The sequence below is a fragment of the Temnothorax nylanderi genome, unplaced genomic scaffold, assembly GCF_030848795.1.
Source record: "Temnothorax nylanderi isolate EJ_2023f unplaced genomic scaffold, tnyl_v1.0 TNYL_tig0014_pilon, whole genome shotgun sequence".
NCBI classification, from domain to species: Eukaryota; Metazoa; Arthropoda; class Insecta; order Hymenoptera; family Formicidae; genus Temnothorax; species Temnothorax nylanderi.
In genome coordinates this window covers 1874157-1889706 of record NW_027249076.1, presented here as the reverse complement: position 1 = coordinate 1889706, position 15550 = coordinate 1874157, and the positions used below count along the sequence as shown (strand labels likewise).

The 15550-nt window shown below is 36.2% G+C and overlaps 1 protein-coding gene across 1 annotated transcript in view; it reads left to right on the top strand.

Moving 5' to 3' along the window:
• LOC139768172 (lachesin-like) overlaps positions 1-15550 on the top strand; it is a 56510-nt gene that overhangs the window by 25573 nt on the left and 15387 nt on the right. The window contains exon 6 of the mRNA XM_071698113.1: positions 5213-5368. Coding sequence (XP_071554214.1) covers positions 5213-5368 — 156 coding nt within the window. The remainder of the gene's footprint in view (positions 1-5212; positions 5369-15550) is intronic.

Below are 15550 nucleotides of genomic sequence, written 5' to 3'. Positions count from 1 at the left end.
GACATATCAAAAGTCATCCGAGATGGGAGAAGGCGATGAGGAGGATATTCGATCCAGCGAAAAAGTAATTTTGCCTGAAAGACGAAGTACAAGGGAGGAGTGAAAATATTAAAGGAATCTCAATGAATTCTTTACGAAAAGTGTAAAACATGTATAATCGTTTATCACATTTTCCAGTAAATCAAACGGCGTACACAACTAATTTGATATTATGAAAAATGATGTTGATCTATGTCAAGATTTTCATTACGTTCGCGCGCGTGGCATAAATCAAGATTTACCCTTCTAGTTTGTTCAAATCAGAGAATGCAGATTTTAATTTTATATTGCGTTATTACATCGGTGGCTTAACCAGTGACCTAATTAAGCGCATTTAAAATTCAATTACTGACGTCGCTGCGAGATACTAGGTGGGATGCACACAGCACAGACTGAGATTGCATTGTTGGCGGTGGCACGATCTAGATACTTACTAGATAGGAGTGCCGTTCTCAAAAAAGAGGAGATCGCGAAATTATACTAGGAATCTAATTTCCCAAAAAGCATTTGAACGGTCTGTTAGGTGCACAATTTTCATTTGCGATCCGAATCGCAGTCTCCAATGGGAAACATTTTTGCTAACGAGTATCATCATTTTTAACATATTCCTTTTTCTGATTACATTAAACAATTAAATAATAATATTTGTATATTTATATATGTATCGAGATCACGGCGTATCGAGATCATTTGTTATAATTTTCAATTTTATTATTTTTTTAACATAATTTAAATATATGCGCGAAATACTAAATTTGTGTTTTTAAGAAACCGAATTAAAATATCGCGGCAATTTAATAAAAAGAAATATTACTGAAAATTTTTGTCAAATTTAATGCTGAGCGTTGTAATCTACATCTTCTCTTTGTATACTGGAAATAAGTAAAAAGAAAAGTTTTTTTTTTAATTTTCGTTAAAACCTTGACTTTAATGTAAATTAATAATGATACGTCTGCATCATGATGAAGTAACCTTGTTTGAATGTCAAATGTTACTAAATTACCTTATCTCTTGCTCTCAGGTTAATTGAGTCTTGTGACAAAAAACATTGGCGTTAGTTCATCGAGAATACATACGACGTTCAATAATTCCTACATGTCAGTTGCGTTACAAGACATCTATTGATTCCGTCGATCGTAATTAATTAAAGGAGGCCAAAATTATTTCTGGAATTAGACTGTACGCTACGTCGCATCTGATATGCAATATCTGATATGAGAAGACCATCGTGCGAAAAATACGATCAATTATTACATGGACTAAAAATGTTAGCCTAGCATATCCAGAAATAATTAATAACAAGGAGAAGAAATTCTACTTTTAGATTATTGCAGCACAAAGTGTATTAAATAAGACGGTGCAAAACAAATGTGAATATTATTTCTATATGTAAATGTTATATATAAATATGCACCTATATCGCATGAGAATTTAATGGCACAGACATAAGATGTAAAATTATATCTAATACGTATCATATAAATTTTTCACGTTCGTTCTCTTTAATGATAAAACACTTGAAATAGTGATTATCATTAAACAGAAAAAACGTGATAAATTCATAATTAATGAATATATCTTATGATTAAATACGATTTAAAGTATGACTTATGAAATTATCTCACATTCTTGAACGTTTCAATTAATAATTAATATACTTATAATACTTAGAACATTTTATATTTTGATAAAATATTTTTTGTCAAGTTTAAACATAAATCTTTATAAAATCTGTCTTATATATGGATATCTTATTTAGGTGTATATTTAATTGAAAAGAATGAAATTATTTACAGATTCTGTCTCTAATTCTTTTCTTTCGCTTTTATATTGATCGAAAAGTCATGAAAAACTTATTCGTTTATCTGGTTTATCAGATTCGATTCGTTCATTAAGACTACAGATCAAATTCTGTTGAGCGATGTTACGAAGTGAAAGTCTTAATTAAAGCTAGCCTTGTTACAAACTTCTTGTTATTCTAGTATAAATCTTTAAGCTCAAAATAGGTAGAATATAAAGAAAAAGAATATCTATCTAAGAGTTGTAAAGCAACTGCCAAGTAATTACGTTTTAAACTACATTTCGTAAAGGATTCTCTATTGAAAAGAATGTGATTCTTTTAAAAGTACTTCGAGAGTGATGTCATTTCTCGAAAAGGTATAGAAAAATGTGCAACTGGGACTTTGATAAATCGAGGATCAAAATTATTAATAATACCATTTTACTTTTCTCAACTGCGTTGTCGCGAATCTGTTTCCCCGCCTTCCTCTGCCTATTTTCTCTTTTCTCGCCTGTTTTCTATCCTCGCGAAACAAATTCTTCTTGACGCTCGCCGCGGCACTTTGGAGGAGATGCCGCGAGAGACTCTTAAATTTTCAACGAGTTATTTCGAAACTTACTAAGCAAGCCCGCGACGCACGAAAGGATAACAAAAGGAGGCTAGGCCGTATGAAATACGAGCCCCGTTGTGATTTTGCCGGTAGAAAAGAGAATGTTAACGAGTGTACCTATTTGCCGTGGCAGTACCTAGGCGTAAATATAAAGATGCGTCCACGTGTTTTTCGCGGCAGGTGACCCAGAAGCTGCCATATTGTTACGGGGTCGCGGAGAAGCTGCGAGAGGCGAAGTTTGTCCGGGGCGTATTTAAACTTTTATTCGAAAACTTTTTAGTGCCCAAGTTAGAGGCTGGGTGGGTTAAAGGGTCGCTTATTTGCAAACCAGAAAGACTGTGGGGTTTAACGAACAAAGAAGGAGAGAACTGTCGGAAAAGGCGGAGAGAGAGAGAGAGAGAGAGAGAGAGAGAGAGAGAGAGAGAGAGAGAGAGAGAGAGAGAGAGAGAGAGAGAGATAGGAATGCACATGGAGAGGGTACATTATCAGTCTAACCGCCGAGCAGTAGAACGCAGAACTCAGTCGAGTGAAAGCGATTTAAGAGAGGCAGATGCAGAGCTCAAGAGAATTAATTAAAAGAAATCGAGGGAATTAATTGCGAAACGAAAAATGTACATAAATTCACGCGAAAAATATTATTAGGCACAAAGATCTTGTATATTGCCACATTTTCTATTTACTTGATTGTTATCATAACGGGATCATGACTCGGTTAATAATTAATTAAGAAACGTTCGTACGCGCCGTATGTTTAAATATTTTTCTTAGTATATCTATTAAATTTTCTTAGCTACATTCTAAAATTTTTTGTATCACTACGTAGCCAAAACTGCCACAGTCTCGAGTGTAAGACAAATACCGAAGGTATTTAATTATTATTTCCTCTTTAATTTTGCTACTTAAAATTTTTATTCGACAGTTTATATTATTATTTCAGAAAAAAAATATATAATTGATATTTCTGTAACAATTTCAAATAAAACCTAAAGATAAAACGAGCGGTTTTTCGAACAGTTGGAGTCGCATCGGTATAATTCATATACTTCGAATTACTTCGCGACATAGTTTTCGAGATCGCATCGACGAACGACACACGCGGGACCGCGAATGATAATAGTTTGAATAATCTTCACGATTATGAGGAACGAAATAAGCGTCAAAGCATCTAGCTACCTAAGTCGCAGAGAACGGGTCTCCGTGCAGTAGAAGTATACAGGCCCCGTGGCGAATATCAAGTTGAATTACACTCCGGGTTGATACGCATTGTACAGGATTATCGTGTAAGTAAAGTTTCAATCTACCACTAGCGAAGGATGCGACTCTCCCGGGATGCACTTTCATATTTACAAAGATAAGGCGCTGGCGCGCCGAGTATAATCTTATATTGCTGACAATATAATCGAATTAGACATGGCAGACGCATTGTCTTATGGGAAGAAGTCTTTGTTAAACATTATGCGATCCTGCTGCCGAGGAACTTATTTAGCAGACTAATTATAACCGAAATGAATTAACAAGCCTTGTCTTAATTTATAATGGTCGCTTTGTAATTATTAGATAATTATTATGTCTGTTAATCAAATAATTATTACTTCTAACAATATTATGTTGATATTTAAAACTGTAATTAAACAATATCAATGTTATATTGTTATATGTCATTAGATTGTAATTTTTCCGACGGATTTCACTTTACTCCATGAAGTAGACGAAGCAATCGTTCTTTCTTTATTTTCTTAAAAGTCACTTAAGAAATAGCAACTTATCGAGATAATTATAATTGTCAACATTAAAAATAAAAAAAGTTGATCTACTTAAAAAATATTATAAATTATTCTTCAAAATCATAAGAATTGCGTATATTCAGATCAAATAAAATTAGTGGTTAAATGGTAACCGATTAAAATTCAAAGTAGACGCTTTGTAGAGTATTGCAGGCACTTTTCACGACTTCTTTTTTTTTTGCCGCGAGATTCTCTCGTGAAAAGGCATTTTGTTCAATGGAACGTCCGTCGGCATCGAACGCAACAAGTTGAACTTGGCTCGATTTCAAAGAAGCTCGTAGAATTCATCAAACCTACGCCCACCACATGCTCGCGCGCGTATGTTTTCTGTCACATCTATCTAAATTAAATTTCGCTTGTTCGGAATGACGGAGCAGCTTGGACGTAGCTGCTATATAGTAAAAATAAAGACAACTACAAATACAGAAAAGTTCTCTTATTCCTTTATCCTATTATAAATATGTAGTAGAAAGAAGAAATATTTAATTAGAATTTTGTAGTTAAATATTAATATAATTGTTAGATTAATAGTTCAGTTTCAATTTATATACTTATTTTCAAAGTTTTTATATTTATTATTTAACATCACGTATATATAAGAGTATATATATATTTTAATAACACAATATATTTAAGAATAAATATATTATATGAATAGATACAGAATAGAATGATTTTTATAAGCTTATAAGCCGCTCTAAAGTTTGAAGCTGATCCATGTGTCCCTATGTGTTCACTATGTAATACCTAATATGTCCACGCGTTTCCGTATCTGTTGAATTTTTATCATCTCGCGTAATTTTGCTGCTGCGGCCTTGTATGGTGTAGAATAGTGCGCATAATATTTCACATACGCGATAAAATCAAGCGCCGAAACGTGGAGCACGGGGGAAAAAAGAGAAAGAGAGGAGACGTACTGGATTATTGGCGGGTGTAAAAAAAAGGAAGCAAACAGGAGAGTGCCTGGGTTAGATGAGAAAGGTCCTAATCTATTTTCAGGACGACCGAGCACGCCACCGCCAGCAAAAAGGCTGACCACCGTGTGGCCCTCGTCGTACAACCCCTACTATCCGAAAAGGACAGAGAGACCACCTCAGCAGAGTGAGGAGAGGGTCGAGAGGCCCGAGCAGAAGCTACGTGGTGGCGAAAGTACAGGTGAGGCTTGCATTCTCTCACCAGGCCCTCCCTTGCTTTCCCGTTTTTTCTCTGATTATCTCGCGGCTGCCCCCTTTTAAGCGCCTCTTTCTTTCGCGTCCTAGCATCATTCGACCTCGTCCAATTCCTGCTTTCGCGGCACCAAATCTTGGGTCTTTCGGAAATAAGACGTAAGCGATATTCATGCGCTATTCTGCACCATGCACCCGGATACGCAGGCCGCGCCGCGCGCCGTCGCGAAAATCACAAGCCGCCCACGTGTATTCCAAGATAAATCACCCCGTTAGAACGGCGCACAGAAATTTATCAATGTCGGAAATAACGAGAATGATTGTAATATTAATGCATTATAAACACAAGAGAAATTTGTAGCTGCGACAGAAATGTATCTGTCTCTCTCGTACATCTTGTAAGAAGAGGGAGATATATATCTTTGCCCTTTTTTTTAGGATACAGAGAGTTACTTCATATGTGCATGTCCGCCATATTCGTAGGGCTGAAAAAGAGATATATCTCTGTCCGACAGTATTGACTGCACTTTATGTATGTTCCAGATATACAGAAAAATATTTTAAAAGCAAATTTATCAAACTGGATCTGAAAGCAATTGTGGCATAAATTTTTAGCATAAATTACAATAATATTTGTTACGGAAAATAAAACGATTTATGTGTTTAGGGAATTGAAGTTTCATAGATAAAATATAAAAATGGACCTGCGATATTCTCCGGGTAATGCGCGCATAGCTCATATAAAAATCTATAATTTTCTAATCTAAGGGATTCAAGATCTGTGAAGTAATTACTGCAGTATATCTTGATCTCCTTCTCGTGGCATCGTGATAAGATGCAGCCCTGACAAAGCCCGAAATACAGGAATAGGCGCACCGATTGTTAACGAGATAACGAGCTTTAGCGAAATGGCCTGAAAAGCCATTTCGTTCCGCCGCCATTAAATTTAGGGCGGAAGCGTAGCGTGCCGGGACGAAACCCTTAATAAGATGTTTACTCCTTAATGACTAACGTAGGCCATCATCATGATTATGCTAGCAGTAAATAAAGCGGCACAATTCGCTTCGTATAATTTGCTTTTTTGCCCCATTTTATTCTCCTTCATTTCAGAGATGATTCTTATCATTAAACAAAATTATTTATAAGGAAATCTCATATATAAGATCACATTGCGCAAATAATGCAGAATTATGACAATTTGATTTTTATGAGTACAGCTTTGAAGATGCAGAGTACTTTCGTAAACAACTCTTTTTTTTTTCATTTCCTATGTCTTGCATAATTCGAGTAAATTGGAAACTTCGTAGACCGAGTCAAATTTGCATTTCCATCACAAAATTGCAGTGGATTGTTTGCGTTAGATTCGATAAGATTAATTGCGCTTTCAAAAAAATCGCGTCAAGTTAATTTCGCGAATGCGAAAAAAAAATGATTTCGCGCAATACGGTATTCGGCGGCGCAGTACACGTCGTCACGTGCGCAGATATATTAAGCCAAGTAACGAACGTCAATTTTCATTGAAACATTTGTTACTTTGTTATTGCGATACGGACGGCCACGCATGCACCATTTATAACAAAATTTGTAGGGTGTTATTATATGGCAAATGCGTGTCAACTGTGAAGCATTGCATGTGTGTCTGCCGTTTGTTTTCATTCATTAGAGGTTGTTAGCGGTGTAATATTTTACTGAATCAAGACAAGGCTAAATCACAAAAATCTCAACGTAAGCGCCATATTTTTTCAAAGATTATCAAAACCATCAAGATTACTGCAGTAATCCGCATGACTACTATTTTTCATTTTTAACATATACTTTCGTTATATTATAGAAATAAATATTAATAGATTCAATAAAGCGGAATAATTGTTTTTATTCTTCTATATAGAGAACTTGGAAGTTTTATTAATTTGATTATATAATCACTATGAAAATGCTACTATAAAGTTATAGAATTAATGCAAAATTTATGGTTATTTTAAAATTATATTGCTTTGTATGAAAATGCTGGAAAATGCATGAATATAAATAGTGAAATTATGAATATTTCAATCTTACAGGAAAACTCGTGCTTTACATAAAAGTTACAAGACACATTCATTCGAACGTGTGATTAGCTAATATACAGTCGGGAAATATATACGTTCTATTTCGAAACTATTCAAACTTCAACATAAAATAATAAACTGTAGAGGTGTTCGAAAACGTTAAATGTAAGGCAAACAATCGATGTTATTGAAAACTGAGTTATTCGAGACTTAGAATTCATACAATTTTGGAGATCACATTGCATGTTATTGAAAACCAATTCTATATTTGTATAAAATTGGACATTTGGTTCCAAGGGATTATTTAAAAAAAAAATTTAAAAAGTAAAGTTGTTACAATTTTTTACCGTGCTATTTGAGACTCCGTGCAATTCAGGTATTGTGTTATTCGAAGGTTATCCGTATATGTATAGAAAACTTCCAGTCAAGGTGCACTCGTCGATGCGCGTGATGCATTCGAAAGAGAAATGCCGGCGATAAAAACGCCACGCTGCTGTGGTTTCACGCTGAAGCGACGAAGTTCAACTTATTCATGCGCCGCTTTTGTACAACGTATTAAAGATGCAACAATGACCTGTATTCCTTACACGATAACGCCGCACCCTCGTAGCCGGAGGCCCCCGCCGTATTTCACTGCGTTTTTCTACGGCTCGCCGTTGTTGCTCTAGCGTTTCCTCGTGAATATTTAATCTAATAAAATAGTGAAATAAGTCCGCACGCCAGAAACATCGCGGAACACGTGTGCCAGTTTTCTTACGACTGGCTGCAGCTGCAACCGCGGCATGCCGTAGTGTACGTAGCTGTACGTAGGTGTATTATTCCGTATTGGTGTTTTACGTGAAAATCTGTATTCCGCTGACTGATTCTCGCGAACTCGTCTTGCGAATCGTATATTAATAATGTAATTCGGACGGGTCAGTTTTTAATACTAATTCGCGGCGCTCAATTAATTAATATCTGATTTTACTTGTATAGGAATTAATGTGAATTTATATGCATTACAGTAAAACGCTTTCAGAGAGATAATGATACATAATAACGCTATATTTAGTATTTCGAAGTTCAGGGTAAAGGTACCGTAATAATTAAATTCTACTGAAAATTTTATCCGTATTTATCAATTACATAAAGTCACGTGAAACATGCATACATATATATAAATGCACGTAATTTTAAATTAATTTAATATAATAATAAATAAATTTTAAATAAATTTTATATCACATATAATAAATAATTTTTTAAATAAATTTTATATGACATTAAAATTTTGTATATTGATTCTTTATATTATTATATTTTTATTTAGAGTTATACATTTTTTATATTGGCTTAATCGAACTTTGCACATGAAATGTTTCGATTTAGTGACTCTTTGTTTAAACCAAAACGATCTTCTCGTACATATACAGCAATGCTCAAGCATTCTAATAATCAATTACCATCATGTTGTCGACCGTCAACACGTATCACGAACAAAACAATTGCGTTTGCGACAAGGAGAGACATGTAAATACACAAGGTATGGAATGCGGAATTCTGATTCCGGCCTGAATAAATGACAATATCAGACGGTTCGTGGTGATTAGCAAAGCGTCTACTCGCAATATCGACGTCGTCTAATTACGTCGTGGTATTGCACATTTACAGGGTGTGCCGAGATTATCTGTACTTTCTCTTACCGAATCATCCTGGATTTAGATCATTCTGCATTTAGCAAAGATTAGATATTGGGCAATATCTCGATTATCTCTGTAACTTATATTAAGTTCCCGAGTTTAGATTCAATGTTGCTTATTTAACACTAAATAAAATAACGTTTTTGCTGTCGTATTTGCTATATCTAAATCGAGTTCGGAAAATTCTTTAAATCTCTTAATAATTTGTGAACCAGAAAATATGACGACGTATATTTTAAGGTATACAGAACTTTAAAATGGGGGAAATTAGGCCTAAGTGGTGGAAAATGCGGCAAAACTCGGGGCACCCTGTGTACAACACGCTCGCACAAGGATACGTATTCGTGCTATCTGCTGTTCTGAAATATGCATGGGCATCCCTTAGTACGTTTAGGAGGAAATTACGTAGGAACAACACGCGCGGTCTCTATAGCATCCTGTTAATATTAAGCATGCCTTCCCCGCATTATCCTCAGGTACTAGATACTACCGGGCGTAGCCACCTGCTAGTAGTCGTGCTTTTAGCTTAGCGCGCCCCAACACACGAAGATACGCATGAGTGCGTCAGCCAGAAACGATCTATATACTAGGAAAAAATAAAACTTCAATTATTCTGTTCAGTTATCAAGGAATCTCGCAGAATCATTTTTATCTATTTAGAAACATTTTCCTTAACAAGTTAAAATTTTATATTTCATTAAATTATCGTTAATTAAACGAGTTTTGATGATAAGTATGGTCGGAGTTTTTTTTATCTGCAGTGTCCATGGAAACATTATATTCTTCCCGGTGAGACGACTTTTAACATAATATTTAATATCTTTTCAATTGGTTATGTAGCTCGGTAATGTAAAATTACAGTTGTCCAAGGCTTTAAATTAAGATCATTAGCATTTCAGAAAAATTAACAACACGTGTCGGGTATGAAGGTCCGTAAACGTGTTATTAAAACGATAATGAATTCCGAGAAATTTCTACAATTGCGAGCTGGGTGTGTCTCGTGGTATTTAGTTCTCGGTAATTTCATCCGTTAACTCACCTGGTTGTTATGACTGCTGCAAATGATTTTAACTATACTTATACTTCAAATTTTATACAATTGACCGTGCACCGAATGAAATGCTATTTCAATGATTATCTTAATATTATGTAGAAGAAAGAAATATCTAATTCGCTTCTTCCTCATACTGATGTATTCTACATTTTGTGTGGAAAAAAAGAAAGATCTATAATCTAATACTTGTTTATAGGATAATGATTTAATAATTGTTGTCATTAACTTTGCCTCGGGCAAGAAACCTCGAATTTTGCTTGACTAATTAACCATAAATTTTTAATTAGTAAAATAGCGAAACAGACAGAAAGTCCTAAAGAGATTGATCGCATGGCATCGACCGTGCCTTAATCCAGAATCCCCGCGTACACGCAAAGCATCCTTTAAGGAAGACTTTAATTAAGTAGTTTCGTGCAGGAAGTCTCTAAATAACGTCGTGCAGATTGGACGATTTAGCAACGTCAAGTCTCTGGCTGCATAAAACGGGACTAAATGTGCAATGCGTGTCATGAGCTTTTATTCTGCGAAACAGGGTCGCGTAGAAACTGAACGAAAAGGAGGACAAAAGCTCTTCTCCAAAGACAGATGGCTTGCATTAGAACCATTTTATTTAAATGGCTTTTGTTCAAACGACTCACGAGGCATGAGCGTGTGTTGCCGATGTAGGTACTATTCGCGCACGCCGGAGAAACGACCGCGAAAATATTATTCCTCCGGCGCGTATTCGCGTGAACGACAAACAAAATCGTTTCTTTGCGTTTGCATCCTGAAAATTTCCTCTCATTTTCCGCGAGACGGGAATTTTCGTACGCTTCCGTTGCACGTGGTTCCCCATACGCCAATAAATGACGATGATACGTTCAGGTGCAGGAGAACCAAATGAAATTTTAATTATACTTCTTGCCCGTTCTTAAAAGTTGTGCAATTTCGACGCGCTTTGTATATAACTTTGGTATTCCCGCATTTAGAAATAGCTCGCCGGACGCTACGAACGGTGTATGTTTTCGCGCATTCCTTGCAAATGCAGTTTCGTTCCAATTCCTACCTGTAGTTATCTCGATAACGCCGTTTGACGAGCAGTTTATGCCGTTAATGGCAGTCCCGCATTGTTCTCCCGATTTCGTGGAATTCTGAAACACCAGCCCTTTGCAGAAATAGCCTTTTAAAACGAGCTTCTACACGCGTTTATGTATATATTTACTGCAAAAGTACATTTTGATCGAGGAACATTTTGATAAAGTTCATAAAAATTATTACTTATTATTATATACATATATTGATAATCTCAATGATTTTATAACAAAGCTTGATACACATATTATTTGATCGTTTTAACAATAATGTGCTAAGTGTAAAAAAAAGCAGACACATGTAGACGTATGCTCATGCAATGTATTTCAAAGGTGCAATTATTATCATCGTATGAATATTCGTGTGATTGTTATAGTGTCATTCGATAAGCAATCAATATTACCCAGTTCAGTGCGAAATACATTGAAGCTCTGGATCGTTTCTACAACGTTTCGCGTTTTGCACTTGCATTTCACCAAATATTTCCCAATTGTCACTTTCTTTATCTTTCGCGTAATATTAAAGGTTTCCTGCGGATCGTCGCATCGGGTTGAAACGACGCGTATCCCGGTGTGCAAATTCGAGAAACGTAGGAATATCTCACGGCTATGTTTTTGCGAAATTTAATTATCCGTAACGCGTTGCCATTACTGTTTTGCAAATGCGTATTAACAGAACGCTACTTAATAACGCCCGTTAATCAGGCCGTTATATTACATAATAATAATCCGTTTTATTACGCAGCTTGCTGTGAAATTAATTATGCATTCTTCTTCCTACGATTACTATTTCTGATTATGTTTTGCGTTTGCTTGCGCAACAATGATATAACAGACAAACGTATAGCAAAACTATATATAAAAACTGAAGGATAATGTGTACCAAAGATAAATATATCTACTGAGTCAACTTGTGAGTCAACTTTTGTTTAAAACCGGGAGTAGTGTAAGAAAAATAATTCTCAACTCTCCTCACGTAATTGATATTAGAAATAATAACATATGGTTTTGCGAATATTAAATACCTTTTGTGTGATATTCTCACGCCTAGAAAGCCGATTGTAAAGACAAGGTGCGGAGTTGAGAGTTTAAACAATCTTCGATCAACGGAGCTGATACCATGAAACGACCAAAGTCCTGGGAAATCCTTTACTATCCCAAAGGACTCAACTTTGTTTCTAAACTCCGCCCTTCCGTGTAGCTAATCGTCAAGACTTAGTGTCAGCCTAAAGCCTATTAAATCAAGCATCAAGGGCAAATCTTACTTTTCGAAGTAAAATAGCGCAACTCCCTAAATCTATATATAAATATTTAAATCCATTGTAGAATTGAAAACCCTAATAGTTATCAGATAGATTTGATACTTAATTTTAAACGTAAATGGTTTTAAAATTATTGTAGCTTTATTTAACTAATTTTGAAGCTATATAAACACGCATAATAACTTATTGGAATTGTATTTAACGACTATTTTGGATACTTTGTAGAGCGTCGTAAATATGCGCTATTACATCTTTTGTTATGGCAAATGCATAAGTCACGCGTTTCGATCGATGCCTAAAAATTGGATGGAACGCTTTTAACCTTCCATCGTGGAACTTTACGCGGCCCATAAAATCTGCTGCGCCGTTCGACAGCTAAATTATGCGCATATATATATCGATCAACAACGCGTGCGCGCTAATACTTCATACAAACGCCGGTTATAGAGCGTAAAACTTCGACGTCTGTATTGACGGTACGCGTGAATGCATTTGTTATCGAATCGTCGGATCGGAATGAGAATGATCGCTGATGGATGGATAATGGAATATTTAACCACGATTTAAAGCGTTTTCTGGGTGCGTTCAAGTTCTATGCTGCGGAATTACTTCCGGCATTTCTCATTCAGTTCCATTAATACGTGAATTAAAACCTGCCATGCGGCGCACGTATACACACAATCGTACTAATAACATTTTCTATGATTTTGAAATGACGTGAAATAGAACGCCTTTTTTTCGATGCTGCAGGTAACTAATGCACCCATAAACGTCCAGCGATTTTCGTCGGCTGAACCATTGCCCCTTTTTTTTTTACAAACGTTGCATTCGCAAAATATGAATCATCGATCGTCGCACGTTCACTCGATTTACCAAATACGATTTAAGCGAGAAGGAAAAAGAATGCAATACCTGTTGCTTGATAGAGTTACCGAACCGCCTAGAGACAGATATCCTTTGTCTCGCTTCGACAAGGTACGAAGTACGAACTACGAAAAACACAATATATTTTATTTATGAAATAATTTCACTCAGAAAACATCGAATTATAGTTTTTCGAGATTATGTAACAATTTTCAGTTGCCTTTAATTTTTATATAAACAGTACAAATGTTCAAGAAGGATATGTTGGAAAATTGTTATTTCGAAACAAAGGTAAACGCGTCAGAAGTAATGCACTCGCTTTGCTTTCAAGTGCGTTTATGCGTAATACTGAATACAATCGCTAAATATATTTAATTATTCTCTCTCTCCGTGTTTATATAATACCTGCCGGCGGTACAAGTTCGGAGTGTGTGTCTGAATCTCCGTTATCAAAAATATGTTACCGCTGAACTTTCTTCGCGGTATCATCTTTCGCAAGAAACGAAGAAGAATACACCTGTTGCACGTCGATAGGCTTATCGACAATCCGCTCAAGCGACGCATAAAGAAGGCCTGGAAAATAATATCAATATGTGCATATCGTTTAAAATACGGTTGCAAAAGAAATGGCGTATTTTTCAAATGCACGCTTTTATATACGTGTGTTTTGTATATATACGCAGGAAAAAATATTATAATTATAATATCGGTTAGTGCTGAATTGGATCGAAACAATTCGAATTAGTTCAATCAGATTCAACAGCTCGATTGATTTATTTTTATACATGTTACACGGATACATAATTCTGTATATAGAATATAAACAGATGATCATAATCGGATTATAACGATCGATGTTGATGCAAATAGGTCTAAGCTGAATGTTACAAAATTTCCGACCTTCGTATAATAATTTAGCGCAAATCGCTTTTGTACGAGAAGCACGACAACTGTAGAGTAAATTTTGCGTTTAATAACGAATATACGCACATAATGCGTTGCAGATTTACGTTTGAATTTTGAACACGATTAATTAATACGTAGGGTAATAAACCAGAAATTTTAATTTGCATATTACTGGAATATCGTTTACGAATTATTTTTTCTGCTACGCGAACGCTTCTCTCTCTCGCAGGGCAATCGCGATGTACCATTTTTTTCATTCCTCGAATAAATCGGCGCGTAATTTTTGCACCGCTCCGCGCATCCGAATATTTCTGTCTTGCTGGTGACGCGATTTAATCAGAAATTCAGACCCGCGATATCACGGTACGTGTACCAAAACGTGTTTTTTTTCCCGTGTCACTCCGCCGGCATTCGGTAAGGGAGCTTAAGGTTGACGTCACGATGCGGGCGTACCTTTTACAACGCTCGCTAGTCCGCCTCGTTTTTTCGTCTCGCTGTCCTTTTTGTTTACGAGCTATGTGTACGAGTCAAGCCTGTAAAAACGGCGACACAAACGCTCCATTACTCTTCTTCTTGTCCCACGTGTTACGGCGCCGTTTCGCGTGCAATTACACATAAGAGGATAAAAAAAAAGGAAGAAAATCTCCCTCTCTCTTCCATCCTTTCTCTCTCTCGCTCTCTCTCTCTCTCTTTCTTTTTTTTTCTCCCTTACCATTCCGCCTCCAGCACGTTTATTTTTGTCATTTGTCTAACGTACAGAGTTCCTTTCGTGTCGACACGTGAGAGGCCATATGTCGCGAAATGTAATTAGGAATAGTACTAACACCCGTCGCTTCGCGAAACGCTGCACGCTGCGCGCTGCAGCATGCAACGTAGTATTAAGTCATAGATATCGCAGACGAATTTTCCTAATGCAACTTACATGTGTCCGGTTTGCGAGCGTAGGAGTGCGTATTTGCGTTCAACCCTCTGCGCGTTTACCCTTAATGACAAAAAAATCTGCATGAAAGAAGATTTCACTTTTTACCAGCGAGATCTCATTTCTTCTGGTGCGCGAGGATTAATTTAGTATACGGTTTGGTCCCGCGGCCTGATTGGGGACGCGGCATTCATCTTTGACGTACCACACGACATTACACGCTTATGAATATCTCGCGTATTTGAAAGATTAAAATCTTGTTTTTCCATCGGCGTGCTTCCGCCGGTCGCAGCGAGATTGCATGTCGTTTCGGGTATTGATGACTAAAAGTACGAAATCCGCGATGTATAACACAGTTGAATCGACACG